Here is a 15,509-nt window from a genome sequence, read left to right as displayed (position 1 = left end):
AAAAAGCCCACACAGATTCAACTGAGGCAGTGAGATTATTTGTGTCTCAGAGGAGCTCCGACTCTCTAACAGCGCTCAGCCTGCTCACTAAATATGATCGTCTCTTTGCAAAACAGTCCAACATTTACAGGAAGTTTTTCCATCGAAGCAACAGTCAAATGAGACGAACACGTGTAATTCCTACAGTGTCGGAAGCTGCCTCCATGTTGTGACCTCATGTGCAGTGTATGAACGGATCTGTTGTCCGGCAGCGGTCAGAGAGGTCGAGGCTGATGCAGACCTGCTGTCTCGGGGCTCAGAGCAGGGCTGTGTGTCGCCTTCGAGGGACTCCAGTTTCCCAGAGAAGCCTGGACGGCTTTGCGATGAGCGAGCCTGTGAGTGATGGAGAATCCAGCGTTTCCCTCCAGCTGAGACAAAACCACAAGCACCTGTCTGAGAGACAAATAAAGCGGTGAACTGTTAATGAATTCTTAATGAATCGTTTGTCATCAGTAACTTTGTCTCAGCCTGATCGATGAGCAGCGGTGTGTGTTGCGGTGAACCTGTGCAGAGGAGGGATGCTGTCGATGGCTTTGAGGCTGCTGCGCGTCGACACCACGTTGAAGCTGTCGCTGCAGTCACACGACACGTGGAGGTGATGTTTGGGGTGTCTGTTCTCCACCATGACGATGAGCCCCGCCCAGCCGTGGGTCAGGTAGTAACACGTCATCCCCTCCCGACCCTGAAAGAAAGACGAGGAAGGATTCAGATACTTTACTGCAGTACAAGGACTAATACCACACTGTGAAAATACTCCACTACAAGTAAAAGTACTTAGCTTAGTTTCAAAAGTAAAAGGCGTCTTTATGCAAACTCTGTTAGACTTTAATCGTCTTGTTCTCTACAACAATCCTTCTTGTGCCAGAGACCGCCGAGAAATCCCAGTAACATAAGAATAAAAAACAAAAACACAATAAAAGTAATACAGAAAAAGTGTAACAGGAGTAAATACTAACATCAGTGCCAAACAGAAGAACAATACAAATAAGAAACATTTAGAAAAATAAGTAAACTAGAATAAAACGAAAATAAAAAGGCAGAAGATGAAATGACATCAAGAACTAATGAAAGGTAATAAAAGATATTAATTAAACATTTTTTTATCTGATTCTGAGCAGAGAAACATCCTGATGACACACATCCATTATTTATGATTAATACATAAACAAAGAGTAAACCAATTCAAAATGGCTCTTGTGATGCGTTTAGGAGCTCTTCGTCAACACAGGAGCAGGATTTTGCCATCAAACAGCAGAGAAAGCTGTGAATAACTGTTGCAAACTCAAACATGTAAATACTAAATGAAACGCAGCGTTACCTCGTGTCTCTCTCCTTTAGTTTCTGTCAGCTGGATGATGGCGTCGGCGATGGTGGTGTTGGAGGCCGTTACCTGCTCCACCATCACCAGCCGGGAGCTGTAGACGGCCAGCATGTAACCAGGAACCTCCGACCTGCTGCAGCTCGCTGAGAGGACACAGTGGTGAAAAATCAAATCCAAATACTGATGTCACAGTGTAACGTCTGCACAGAAATGACACCATCCACGTAACGGCTGGTTCCCTATAAACCTGGCTCTCACTGTGATGTTCAGTCTGACACCAAGCTGGATTATTCCAGGAGAAACGAGGGATGAATCACGCCTCAAACAAAGCTTGAAGAGGCGTCACTATCTCCAGGTATCGGGGGAACAACTGGAATAACTGTGGAAACTACACTGCAAAAGAAAAAGAGCCCCGCTGATGGAGAAGAGTGACAGAAACCGAGGTAAAACAAGAGTGAACGGACGGGATGGAGAGCGCTCTGCTTAATATTAGTATTTGGAGCTGCTGCTTTCCAAAAGCATCTTTGTTTGAATGTTTGCACTTTTATTCTTGTTTCATCAGTCAGGCAAGATGAAACCATGCTCTTTATCAAACCGCTGAGCAGGTCAGCTGGTTCTGTTTTTATATCAAGATGGCAAAGATCCTTAAAAGAGGTTCGTTTCAGGAGCTGCTCAACAGAGACTGAAGTGACAAACACAATTAGATTTATGTGGTCTACAGAGATGTGGAGAAAGTGAAGCGGTCAGATGAGTCTTTCTTCACCTTATTCAACCGTATACACAAGTGGGCTCTAAAGAATAGGCCGAGGAATATTACTGAATGCGTAGTGTTGAAGTCTGTTTTAAATAAGAAATAAACATGTTTAAAAATCAGCATTAATCCTGACAAACAGCCTGATTTTGCGGCTCCTACCTGCCCCCTCCGTGGCGGCGGTGTGCCAGTGGTTAAAGGCGCAGCAGAGCACGGCGTACTCGCCGGGCTCCAGCATGACGTCGCAGCCGACGAACCTCCTCACCGAGCGGCGGCTGTGAGCCAGCAGGCGACCGAGCGCCAGAACACCTGAGCTGTCGAAGGAGACCCGAAACACCAACACACACAGGTCCAACAGGTGGCTCTCTGCTGTGTCCCATCGCCTGACGACACAGGAGAGGAGATACGTTGAGTTTATACATTAATCAGTCTGAAGTCATTTTGACCTCATATTTGCACTCTGGCTTTCTGACCTGCACTCTGTTTAGTTTGGATGTTACTTCATGAGATAAATGTGACAACAAAAAGGGATTTATTGGTTTGCTGATGAGAGGTTGTGTTTTCAGATAATGTGACCCAACAGGAGCATAAAAAAGGAGAAAAGGATCAGGCCATGTATCAAGCCTTGGGGGACCCCACAGAAGACGGAGAAAAACCAGACAAGTAACCTCGCGTTCAAACATTTTTGTTTAGTTTTCAATGCTAGAAAATGCACTCGTTCCCAGCTAGATAGTTCCTGTGGCACACGGTGCATATAATCTGTCCAAAATCGCAAATGTTAAAATCTTTCAACGTTCTTGAGGCAAAAATTTGTTAAAATCTAAATTTCTAAACAAAACATGAAGCCCAAACTGACGAATCACAGTTGTTGTATCTCACGTGTGTTGGACAGAGTTCTGATGTAACTCAGCAGCTCATCTATAAACGTCCCTTAACACTAAAACATCTTGTTGATTGCTCCGTGTTTGTCGGGCGTCGTCGTACCTGCTGCCCTGCTGAAACAACGCCAGCTCCATGGCCGTTCTCTCCAGAACCGTGATGGACACCACCGTCACCGGGACGTCGGCCCCTCGAGGGAAAACACCCGGCACTCGAACCTCCTGCCAGTCTGAATGAATCTTACAGATATCCACTGAGTCAAAGTACCTGCCAGGGTCAGACACACACTCACAGACATGTGTGAACAGAGAAACACACTTCTGCAACGTGGACTGATGCTTAAATCTTTGTTGAGTACATAAAAAGATTTTCATGAATTTCCTTATTTCATTGATGCATTTATACTTTAAATCAATCAGATTATAAGAGGAAAAAAATGCAGCTTTGTTAACTCCTGATCTACCTGATGAAATCCCAGAAGTCCATCCAGAACAGGCCGTCCTCGGCTCTCTGGGCGCACAGCTCCCTCTTCAGGTGTGGAGGCCAGCTCGGCCAGTCGTCGGCCCAGGGTCCAGTCCAGGAGAAACGCCCCCACGGGTTCCTCAGCTGCAGTAATCTGAAGCAGGAAGCAGATGTTGGATACTGTATTGTAACAATTAAATCTAAAAACACAGTATGTACAAGCTCTAAAAGGAAAATGGTGAATATTTCCACTTATAGTTGAGGGTGATCTGGTTTGAGCTGAGGGAAAGAATCGATCCTTTCTTTCTGGGAGATTCTGGATCGGCAGATACTCAAGTTTGGTCATCAGGAGAGAAAAAGTCAGATTGGGCAGCTCTGAATAGTTTGTGTTTTCTTCCTTAATGGAGAGAAGAGCCTCCTGGAGCATAATCCCTAAATCCCAACCTGCTGTGATTTCATTTCAAAAATACGACTGAACACGTTGCTTCCAGGTCTTACTGTGGATGGTAGTATCACTTAATCTACCGGTACGTTTCCCAAGAAAACTTCATCAAACCAGAGTTTACTCCTCACCTGTGACCGTCGACGTCTCTCACATCCAGGACAGAGTAAGCGTGTCGCGGACGTAAACCCAGAGACTCGTACTCCGAGTCGTCCACCTTCATGTTACCTCCTCCGCAGGAAGCCCCCATCAGGAACCTACGAGCACAGAATGAGTTTAAAGATTCATTGTTGAACAGATTAAATTTAGAAACTCTCCTGACGCTCACCCCGCTTCTTTGGAGCTCAGCATTCTGGCCCAGATCAGGTCCGTGTCGATGGGCTCTTCCTTGGGGTTTGTGGAGCTGACCTGGAGGGCCAGCGACTCGCAGGGGGCGCCGGTCAGCGTGGACAGGCCCTCGATAGCTCGGCCCGCCTGCAAGGCAAAGTATGAACCGTGGAGCTTGGCCAGAGCTTTTTCAATCAGAGCCACCCAGAGCTGCTTCCGCTGGGCCTGCAGAGGGAAGATGTGAGAAAAGGATTAGAAGAATTTATAGTTGAGTAATTAACTCCTGGACCACAGCTTAAAAACCTGATGAGCAGAGGAACATCAGGCTATTAAGAGATTAACGGAAACAGAACTTATTTTTCAGGTATTTCATCCGACACCAGCTCCAGCCTGTGGCAAGAATACAGTCAGATTTTAACTTCTTTAAACGCACATCTGTAACTTTAGGTCTATATTTTCAACAGTTTACTTATTTTCTAGTTTTACGGAGTGCTCTGTATCTCAGGTCCTTTACATTTCTGCAGCATAAAGGTAAAAAAACCAAAATGTTTTCACGCCAGTCTTCCTTGTCGCAGAGACCCGACCGTTGCAGAAAGCTTCAGTAAATCCAGCACAATATAAATCCAAATCGCTCAACATCAAGGTACGCTCAGCTTCTAAAACATCAAATTCAAAGTCTTTTCAAAGACCTTACAGGCCTAATTTCCTCATGGATCAAGGTTAATTACTGTTACGATGCTGAGAGTTTTTTATAATGAGAACTAGCAGGTTTTACAGAAGCTCTCAGACAACTAATAAAAAGAGAGAGGCTGTAACGTGTGGACATGTCTCAGCTGAGCTGCTGTGGGAGTCACGACAGACTGTGTGGTCCTCTGACTCCTGTGACAGCACAGCAAAACAATATATTGTATAAGTTGAGGGATCGAGACAGAGACGTATTTATGAGTTGAAGAGCAACATAACTCCACGTTTATTTTATTTAATTTAACAGCTCGGGACAAGACGAACTTCAAATTCAATTCTGGAGCCGACACATTACAGTTAAAGCTTTGAACTGTGTAGTTCAGAAGAAATTTAAACTCTATAAATAAATTTTAATCTTTACAATATTAATTAGGTAATGATACAAACTTTGTATCATTACAAACTAAACAAGCTGTTCTCAGAGGAAAATAAGGTCCCAGAACACTGAATCTAAAAAGGTGGCAGGGTCCGCCACGAATAAACAAACAAAGTAAAACAGTACGAAACTGTGTTGTCCATTAAGGTCAGTTTGTTTATTCAGTCATTAAAACAAAGAATTCAGACACTTTCAAGGATTCAAGGACCTTTGGGAACCCACGTCTCCTCCAATTATTTGCACAATCCTCCCTTAAATAAAAAAGCAGAAAGCAGTGAAGACTGACTCCAGCCTGGTTTGTCTGTTTGATAAATACACAGGAGTTTGGAGCAGAAAGCATCATCATGATTCATCTGTGCTGAAGAACAGAGTTAATGGTGTTACAGGCAGAGTATCTCTGGATCATTGTGTCAGTCGCTCCACTCTCAATGCTGCATTTGTACAAACATATTGATCGCAATGGTAATTAAGTCTGTTTACTTAGTTCCTACATGTACTCGCAGTAGCTGTTTTAAAGCAAGAAGTCCCAGTTTGTGTGTGTGTGTGTGTGTGTTGAGGAAACCAGAAGCTAAAATACCCAGTATACATGAACATGCACATATACACAAACATACAGTACATTTGCGTGTTCAGAGCTGAGTGTTCGACCTGAGAGAAGAGGAGGTGTCCGTTCTCGTCGCACGGCAGCATGTCGTCCACCAGCACCGTGGTCCACGAGCCGTCTTTGCACAGACGCACCTGATAGGCTCCTTCTGCACACAGCGAGCGAGTCACCATCACCTTCTCCACCAGCTCGGGACGTTCAGCCAGGACAGCCAAGGCACTCAGGAACCTGCTCTCCAAAACATGCAGACAGGCAGAAACACCGTGAAACTGCACCGGATCCATCTGAAGCTTACAGCTGCTACCAGCCCTGCAGGGGTCAGTGTCTGATACTGGAAATACAGATTTATAGTGTGTTTTCAAATATTTCTTCAATGTTTTGAAGTAGATTATTAAAGTAAGAAGAATAATATGCTGTTTGCAGGCCACAGTTTTTTCAACAACAATCGTTGAGTTGAATTTTTATCAGCCTTCAATATCTTAATGTCATCTTGTGACAAACATTTCTTTATTAACAATATATTTACTATAAAACAGGCTATAAAATAGAGACATACAGAGCAGGTATCCCATATCCAAAATTTTGTATCACAATATTGTCCTGCCCAAATATCGTGACGGCATCTGTTACATTATAAACAGTCAGCAGAGACATTTTTTGATGAACTTTAAGTGGAAACGCGTAAAGAAATCAGAGATCTCAATGTTCTGATGTTTATTTCAGGTTCTGGTCATTGATGAATCTCCTGTTTACAGCTCAGGATTTTATTTTCTGTGTTTTAATACATCTGGAATCATTTTAAATGACAGACACTCCCAGGTGTTACAGTGAAATATCAAATATGCGCTCTGGGGACTTAAATTAAAATAAATAAGAACTTTTAATTTGAACTTTAGTGCAAAGAATGATGTGCAAACATAAACAGAATAGCCTACAATATCAAGTGCAGCCGGTCTGTCACTGGTTCCCCACCCTGTCAAATATCAATGCCATGACAGCTCAGCGTTCTTTTCAAAATAAAAGCCCAAAGATGCCATAACAGCTGTTCGATATTCAATAATGTGAAACACATGGCATATGATGGCACGTGTTGTGATTGTTCAGTAATATCTTATGTCGGCCCAAGCCTGTTACAGACCTGGGGCTGGTATGTTTGGATTCAGCAGTAACTGTGTGTGGCTGAGCTGGCTCACCAGCAGTTACCCAGAAGTCCCTGCAGGATGTCAGATGGGCGAGGCGTGCGGAAAACAGACCACTTCACCGCCCGCTCTCTCAGGTTGCAGCAGTTGATTTCTTGAGGACGGAGCCACTTTTTGACCCGATGTTGGACGCTGTCGTCCAGAGGGAAGCCCACAGACTTTGAACCAGGAGGGAAGCTGTCGTCCACAAACGTCACCGCGTTCTGGGAAAGATTCAGATTCAGACTTAGAGAACTTAGTTTATTATTCATCTGCAGCTTAACCTGACTCGGTTTATGTCAGAGGCAACAGATCCACATATTTTGAGCATACGAGCAGCAGTGGATCAAATACAATATTTTATTGTAGTTTATAAAATAACCAAGTGTAAAAGAATGTAACAGTCATCTAAAATGATTTCTGTCGGTATTCAGAAGGCCAATAGTGGCAGAAATGAAGGACTTAAGAGTAATGTTTCGTTCTCCTGAGGGAGACAACATAACACCGGCCTGAAGGCGTAACAGTGAATTCACTGGACAGAACAAGGTCAGATTGGCTAAAGGATGAGTCCTTTAGCTTTCTAAAAGAGTAAATCAAAAACAGAAACAACAAAACCTCAAGCATGTTGTAGCAAACGTAACGTAACAGACTTCATGACAAAATATAAGGAAAAGGCCATGTAGGAGTTTCCAGGCTTCAGCTCTGCTAAATATTCAGATTCAAATGATAAAATGACAGAAAATGATTGATCTGATTTCTAGTCTTGAGTCCTGTCCTTTTCTTCTTCCTTTTCCCACTTCAGACGGGGGGTGTGCTAACACTTTTATCTTAGCAGCTACAGGGAAGATTTCAGGGTGTGAATATCGTCTTTTCAGATCAGTTTGTGGTCTCGGGGCTTCTGGAGACGTGGATGACAGCAGACGAGCTGTATGGTGGTTGTGTTTCTGTTTTAAGTCTCCAGATACTTCAGTTGTTTAGCAGAATGCTGCAGCTGTGAACTCCAGAAATGTTTTGTGGACTATGAAACTTCGCCTGACTTTATATCAGCATGGAGGGAGGAGATGATGTTCACATATATAATGACAGACGGTATTTATTTTAACATAAATAATAATCTGTATCTTTGCGTTGCTTTTGTCCAGATTGGCTTTCAATCTCAACGTTTTAGCCAAGTGGACAAGAAATCTCAAAATCTATTTTTATTTTCTGATGAACTGCCCGTCAAAGATGACTTTGATTTGAATGTGCTTCTCTAACGGAGTCGAACACAAACCTCTCTGCAGAAGCTGACGATGTTCTCCCACAGCTCTTTGGCCTCTCCTTCGTCGCTCTGTCGCAGCGCCTCCACCAGCTTGCTCTCCTTCCTCTTCGGGGATGCCGCTGGTTTCAGCTGCGTGACATGCTGCTGAGGAGTGTGGCAGGCCAGGCAGTGTTTGGCTTTGACCTTGTTGATGAGGGTGCATGCCGGACATGACCACTCCTCCGTCCTGTTGACGGGGACTGGAAACAGTACAGCTGCTGAAGGTGACAGCGGTGATGTTTCTTCTTTAAGGATGCTGAGCCGTCTGTTGGGCAGCAGCTCAGGCTGGGCAGAGAGGTGTGAAACAGCGAGCGTCGACGGAGAAGGACTTAAGTTATGTGCCTGACTGAGGCAAACATCTGGAGGGGGCACCTCTCTGCGGCTGCAGGGGACAGGATTATTATGAGCTGCGGACGCCGCGCTGAGCACCGAGGAGCTCGTGTGTGGGTACGAAGCCTCCACCGGTAAACATTCCCCTCGTGTTGTTATGGAAAGAGACAGCGCCCCAGCTGCAGGTTCTGCTTTTGCTCCGGTCTGATTGCAGACATCAGGCAGGAGCAGGGCGTCTGCAGGGATTTGGGGGAGAGACAGTTTGCGTGGTCCGCCACAAGCTGAGCAGGACATGGAGGTAGGAGTGTTCTGCAGAGTGCAGCGCGAACATTCCCAAATCAGGCTGTTTTTATCTGCGTCTTCAGGCTGTTTTTTATTTTGCTGCTTGAACAGCTCAGTCGACGGCGGCCTCAGGGGACCGGAGCAGCTGCTGGAGCGCTGGGGCCGAGGCTGGTCCTCAGACGAGCCCTGGGTTCGGTCCAGTGCTCCGGTGTAGCTACACAGAGAGCAGGACAGTTTGTCAGGGGAGTTGGACAGCGTGCACCGCGGGCAGGACCAGCGACCCTCCTCCCTGCTGGTTCCGGGCCACATCCAGCGGGGGTCGGTTCCTCGTCGAGGAGCTTCACAGATGGAGCAGCGGGGGGCGCCGGCTGCGTTGAGGAAAGTGCAACAGCCACAAGCCCACTGACTCCTCTGCATGGGCATCGAACCAGAAGAGAAGCTGGAGAGAAAACACCAAAGTTCAGAATCACAGTTCAGATTTTATATTTTACTGTATTATACATAACATCATACGCTCTATTATGATCATCAAATCAAGTTTATTTCAGTATAAAGAGCGTTAAAAAACAACCAGGGCGCTGTACAATAAAATAAGATGAATAGAATAATGAGACGTGGTGAGAGCGAATAAAGCAGAAAGCAGATAAATAAGTAGAAGAACAGACAGAAAATATAATAACAGGAGTAAACAGTGAAACATGAGACCTGCAGGACACTCAGGAGCCTCAGAAGACACTTATGTGGTATGATATATGATTTTCTCTGATGTATTTTGTGGTGGTGTATTATTCCTGTATAGCCTGTAAAATTCATAAACTGCAGCTACATGCATACATACACATATACATACATTATTTTATCCCCATTCAAGTTAGCCGGCTCAGTCAGTGGACGTCTCTACTGTGCACGCTCTACGGGTGCACAACACAGCTACTACAACGACTACAGATGATAATGACTGAGCAAAGAAGCAACATTTTGGTTTTGGGACGGTTTACATTCACTTTGGGTCGGGTCATACAGACAGACTACAGTTAGTTGACACATCATGGCTGTCGTAGGCCTAAGGTATTGTGACACACACACTGCATGTAGCCTTTTTTATTTAATTACTTATTTTTATTTTATTGCCCGGTGTCTGTGCTGCTATAACTTGGATTTAAGAACGATGAAGACATGAGTCCCTGATAACTGATTCATATGAAGTATTTCATTTCAATTTATTCCAGTAAATAATGATTTTTATGATAATGATGGGTCTTGGAAGAGTTTTGCCGTTCTCTGAAATAGTTTTTCAGAGAATACAAAAACTTGAATGTGTCAAAAATATCTTTCAGCGATGATTAGTTTCAGTTTTGGGTATTTTCTGTGACGTTGGCGTGAATGTGTTAAAATTCTCTGATAATAACCACCACACATATCTGCTATGCTGCTAATTAAAAGTGTAATGTGAAAAACATCCCCACTGTCTTCAGCTGAACTGTGGTTTTATGAAACTGTAAAGTCCTGAGGGGAGAAAGGGAAGAAGAAGCTGGAGGATGAAGGAAAAATCCAAATATAAACGGGTGCATTAGCAGTTCTTGTGTTTCTATACCCTGTGTGGCTGCGGGGAGGAAATTAAAATGCATGAATATGGAAATGATGTAAAAAGCTGCACTACAGCAACAAAATAAACTGTTCCTCAACTGGTCGTTTTATACAATATTTATGATTTCCACCTTCCCTGTGTATTATTGGAGCTGTTTCTCCACCAGTCGGATCAGTTTACACTGCGTGCAGTGTTCGGCTTCTTTGTAATCCACTGAATTTGCTTCAGAAACGCTGTCATACATCTAAGACTCGTGTTCCTCTCTGTGCTCAGAGGCCTCGACTGTAAAACAGACCCAGATTATCTGTGTGGTGGTATCCAGGGGGAAATTTAGACAGGAGGAGCCGGTGGGACATCTGTGTGGAAGCTGGCCCACATTTTTGAAGCTGCGCTCTAAGTGGCTTTGGCATCACTCCTGAAACTTCCAGCAGAGCGCCAACCTGGACGGGTTACTGCAGTGCAAACCGTCTGTGAGATGCAGGTGTTTCTGTGACGCAGCGCTCGGCAAGAACTCAATTATTGATGCAGAAATACAAACACACAAACTTCCTTTATTACTTACTAAAACAATTAGCGATTAATTTTATTTTGAAAACAGTAACTGGTTTACTGAAGCTGGTTTTTAACTAATCGTGTCCACCAAGTTTCTTTTCCATATTTTTGACAATTGTTTTAAAGGTAATGCTTCTAATGGAGATACGATATGTAATCTGCATTAAAGTGTCTAAAAACGACTCGACCTTTGTTCTACGTGTTGTTGAGTTGTGTTCTTAAATTATCCCAAATGTTTCCAACAATGTTCACACCAGATCCACAAGTTTACGCAAGGTAAGGGTGCGTTTCATTTGGTGGCCTGTCTCTACAGAGAGAGACAGAGAGACACAGAGAGAGAGGAAGGAAGGCCTAAGACCCAAACTCAACAACCGGAAAACAACCCCACAAACACAGTTAGTCCTGTTATTGAGAGAATTTCCTGCACAGGAGTTGAAGAAGTTACTCATCACTTAATCACTAAAATGGTTGATTTTACATCTTTTGAAATGATACTTTAAAACCTCCTGCTTTCATGTCGCTTCTGGTCCATTTTGATCTTTATGTATCGAACGAGATGTTAGGAGATCCGCCGACCCAAACTCCCTTTGCACGTGCATTTCCAGACTCCTGTCGACAGTCCAATCACCAGGGATTTCCCTGGTAGCGTTACGTTTCCTGTCAGAGAGTAACTTGACTCCTGCAGGGACCGACTCTGATGGAGGCTGCGACAATGTGGCAGCAGACTGAATCTACTCAGTGCATTAGACACAGATACAGTAATTATTAATAAGTGGAGATTTGAACAAAACTCGGGAAGGCTGGGGTTTACTTCATATCGACTGATTCATAAAAAATTCATGAGCACATACTGGAGCCTAGGACGTCCACAGAAGCACAGAATATAAATGAAGCATCAACACCAGTCACATTTAAGGTGCAATGTGTGGCGTAATGACATTAATAAATTATAATTATCACATTTTTACATGTAGAAATAACAAACAAACAAGACCAAACAAGATGGCTCCAAGAAACACGCTGGAATCACCTCAGAGATGTTTCATTGAGACGTTTGGTGTCATAAATTTGTGATTGAGTTCATACAACCATTAAAAAGTGATTAAAAATGTAACACGAGGTGTTAAAAGGGTTTTTCTAAGCGCCGTATCACAGGCAACTGAACTTGATCAAGAAACTGAAACAAGTCCAGTTGCCTGCGATACAGAACTACCATGACCTGGATGACTGAGCACCTTCAACATCTGAAAAGGGTTATAATGATTTTTTTAAAATGTCTAAAATGGATCACCTTAACATGATGTGGTAGAGAAATGTAGTCCTCTTTATGGGAGGTTTGGTAAGGTTAAGGTTTATGGGATTATGTCATGGGTCAGTGGCATTATGGGTCAGAACCAACATGGCTGCTGAGGAAAGACAGCCCCTGTCTGGGACTGTTCTCAAAATGGACACTCAGAGATGCTGTGATGTTCTGAACCTTTCATGTCTTTTATTTTCCTTTAATTTTTACAAGAGAGAAAGCTCAAATAAAACTCACATCAGTACGATGGGTTGACGTCATTTCTCTGCACAGTAGCTACATTTGTCACTAACACTGAGGCGTATTTCTCTCCATAGTTCCAGTGTCTGTTTCCATGGACAGACTGAGTCGGGGAGTTCATGGCTTGGTGACCTCTGACTTTGGCAATAACGTAGCTACAGAGGCTGAACTGGACTGTGGCCTTCAGTGTGTGCTGTGCAGTGTGCAGCAGTTTGGACGAGAAAACCTCCAGAAAAGTGACTGATTGGTGGCTGGGAGCAGGTTGCTATCCCCAGTGAAGGAACTGAAGTATCTCTGGGTTGTTTTTTATCAGCTGATGCAGTGTGAGATAAACAGACCAATTAGTACAGAGTTGGCAGTGAAGACAGAACTGAGCCTGAAGGCAAACGCTCTGAATTTAAACATCGAACGAAGCTCAAGTGCAGGAAGCTGAGCCCTGATCATGTGAAATCCTGATGTTGAAAACGTTCCCACGTGTCCCTCGGCTTTATGAATCAGAAACGTATAGAGACGAGGGGAGAGTTTCTGAGATCAGTTGCAGGTCGAACTCAACATATACACACTGACAAATCACCACACCTGATCTGACACATCTGACAAAAACACATCCGAAAGACGTCCAGAGGACAGCCAGAGCTAAAGCTGTCTTTCAACATTCACTACTGATGTCCAAGTGACATCCTGACAGGGACAGGGAAGTTTTAACAGTCTCATTTTATACATCTTTTCAACTTCGGACGTCTGTAAACTTTCACTCCGGCTCTCCACTGGAAGTCTTTTGCTCAGTGGTATATCAGCGTGTTGGTGCTGTTCATCATAACTGATGCTGCTTCAGGAGCATCACTGCAACTGAACACTCAGGTTTTTGTGATTTGGGAAAAAGTAATTCACACATGGCAGAAGTTAAGCTTTCTAAGACGTGGTTAACATTGTGAAAGGGTTAAAAACAAAAAAAACAAACAAACCTCAGTCTCCTGGGTCAAAGTCCTCTACTTTAATAATCAATAATCGTCCTGAAGCAACAATAATTATGATGTTGTAGAAATAACTCCAATAAACCATCTAGCACACACATGGTGAGGGCATCTGCTGCAAGCTAGCTTACAGCTAACAACTGTAGTGTTGGTAGATTAAGCACAAACAGTGCAGAGGTCAAATGTGTCCAGACTTACATTTAATGCTTTTGAAAACCTGTCAAGATAATTTAAACCAAATGTAAGACTGATTTCTGGAAAAATCATCATTAAAAATCATCTTATTCGAGCATTGCAGTTAAGTTTAACGTATGTGCTCCTGTGAATGTTAGGGTCATGTAGGAATATGATTATTAGAGTGACTCAGGTTAATCTGCATTTTGCCAACAAGTCAGTCCAAGTAAGGACAGTTTAGGCTCAGTGGCAGGTTTAAATATTCAGAAATCTCAGGCAGAAGAGCTTCACTCAAGTTTACAGAAAGAAGTCAAAAGACAGATAAATGAAAAAATAAAATATACAATTAATTAATTCAAAACTATTTAATGACTTTCAGGGCTGAACATTTATAGAATTGAATGTCAGACATTTTAAGACGTTTAAGGAGCTGCAGACATCCGGTTTAAGATGTTCAAATCCTTTTGTAGCCTGAAACAAGAATCACCTTTACCGACATCAGAGGAGATTTTTAAACGCACAGTACGTCATTTTGGCCACTAGAGGTCTCTCAATCAAAACAAAACGACAGACGTAAGTAGCGTGGGATCATGGGAGTTGTTGTCTTCATTGTTAAACAAATGTGCACAGACGAGGTAACGTATTAAAGTTTTCTTCGCTTTACGTTGAGTATCGTTTGGAGACTTCCCTCCTCACTCTGACGTATCATCTGGTGTTTCACTGCAGCAACAGGCGACCAAATCAAACGCACCATTACATTGAGTAAAAATACGGATTTCTCTGGTTTTAAACATTGTTGATAACATTAAAGGTTTTTAGACATTTTAATGCAGAAGTGTGACGCGTCATATATTTACACTGTTATGTAATCAAATGTTTTCCTTATCAGGCTTCAGGGAAACTGCATTACACAGAACAGATCAGATGCTTAATGAGTGAGGAGATCGTTTAAACCTCTGTCTAGTAACTTCACTGATAATGAGATCAGATGAAGCTCAGCAGGTGAGTAATTGATTGATCACTTTGCATTAATTAATCGGAGCAGCACACAGCAGTGTCTGGAAGAAAAGTATCAACCACCCCCGCTAACAGATTTCCTCTGAGAAACCCTGAAATATCTGATTCGGTCCGTGCTCTGCAGATCCTCTGGCTCTGCTGGTATTCGTCTTCGTTGTTGCCGACTGTCCCAAACACTGCTGTGATGTCTGCAGCCTGTCTCGTCTCTTACCTGCGCTCTCTGTGCCTGCTAGGTCTGGGAAGCTGCCGAGGGATGGAGGTGCTTTGGCTGCTCCTCAGACATCCCATGATGGGGGAGGGGGGCAGAGCTGCACCCCGGGGTGCATCGCCCTCGGCCTCCTCAACAAGGGAGGAGGTGGACCCTCCCATGGTGCTGCTGGCTCAGGTGGAGGGGACCTGAGGGAGGAGGCAGAAGGAGAGTGACTCATTGTTTCAATCATTTTTCCAACAAAATATTTTTCTCCAGCGTCTCAAACTATGAAGAAGTTTTGCTTTTGTTGTCACATAATATGAAACTGAATATTTTTGGGTTTTAGACTGTTGGTCAGATAAAACAAGCAATTTGTATGAGTAATATTTATATAAGAAGTGTGCACATAAAGCATATCACACAAACAACTTCCTGTAGA

At 43.5% G+C, this 15,509-nt stretch overlaps 1 protein-coding gene across 1 annotated transcript; it reads right to left on the bottom strand.

The window, feature by feature from the left end:
• Window positions 1-254: 254 nt before the first annotated feature.
• LOC141020000 (calpain-15-like) lies at window positions 255-15,249 on the bottom strand. The gene is made up of 12 exons (XM_073495035.1): window positions 15,092-15,249; window positions 8,397-9,474; window positions 7,139-7,347; window positions 5,990-6,173; window positions 4,223-4,446; window positions 4,026-4,151; window positions 3,454-3,606; window positions 3,096-3,257; window positions 2,265-2,494; window positions 1,358-1,503; window positions 543-721; window positions 255-432 (listed from the first exon to the last, which is right to left on the bottom strand). The coding sequence occupies exons 1-12, from the start codon at window positions 15,247-15,249 to the stop codon at window positions 255-257; spliced, it is 3,027 nt and encodes a 1,008-aa protein (XP_073351136.1).
• Window positions 15,250-15,509: the final 260 nt, after the last annotated feature.

This window comes from Pagrus major, chromosome 23, assembly GCF_040436345.1.
Source record: "Pagrus major chromosome 23, Pma_NU_1.0".
Taxonomy (NCBI): Eukaryota; Metazoa; Chordata; class Actinopteri; order Spariformes; family Sparidae; genus Pagrus; species Pagrus major.
This window is presented reverse-complemented; position numbering and strand designations above follow the sequence as displayed.

Coding starts and splice junctions, on each gene's coding strand:
- LOC141020000 (XM_073495035.1), bottom strand. CDS start 15,249: ATGGGAGGGTCCACCTCCTCCCTTGTTGAGGAGGCCGAGGGCGATGCA. Junction 9,475..15,091: donor AGCAGGCACAGAGAGCGCAG/GTAAGAGACGAG, acceptor TTTTCTCTCCAG/CTTCTCTTCTGGTTCGATGC. Junction 6,174..7,138: donor GGACTTCTGGGTAACTGCTG/GTGAGCCAGCTC, acceptor TTTGGAGAGCAG/GTTCCTGAGTGCCTTGGCTG.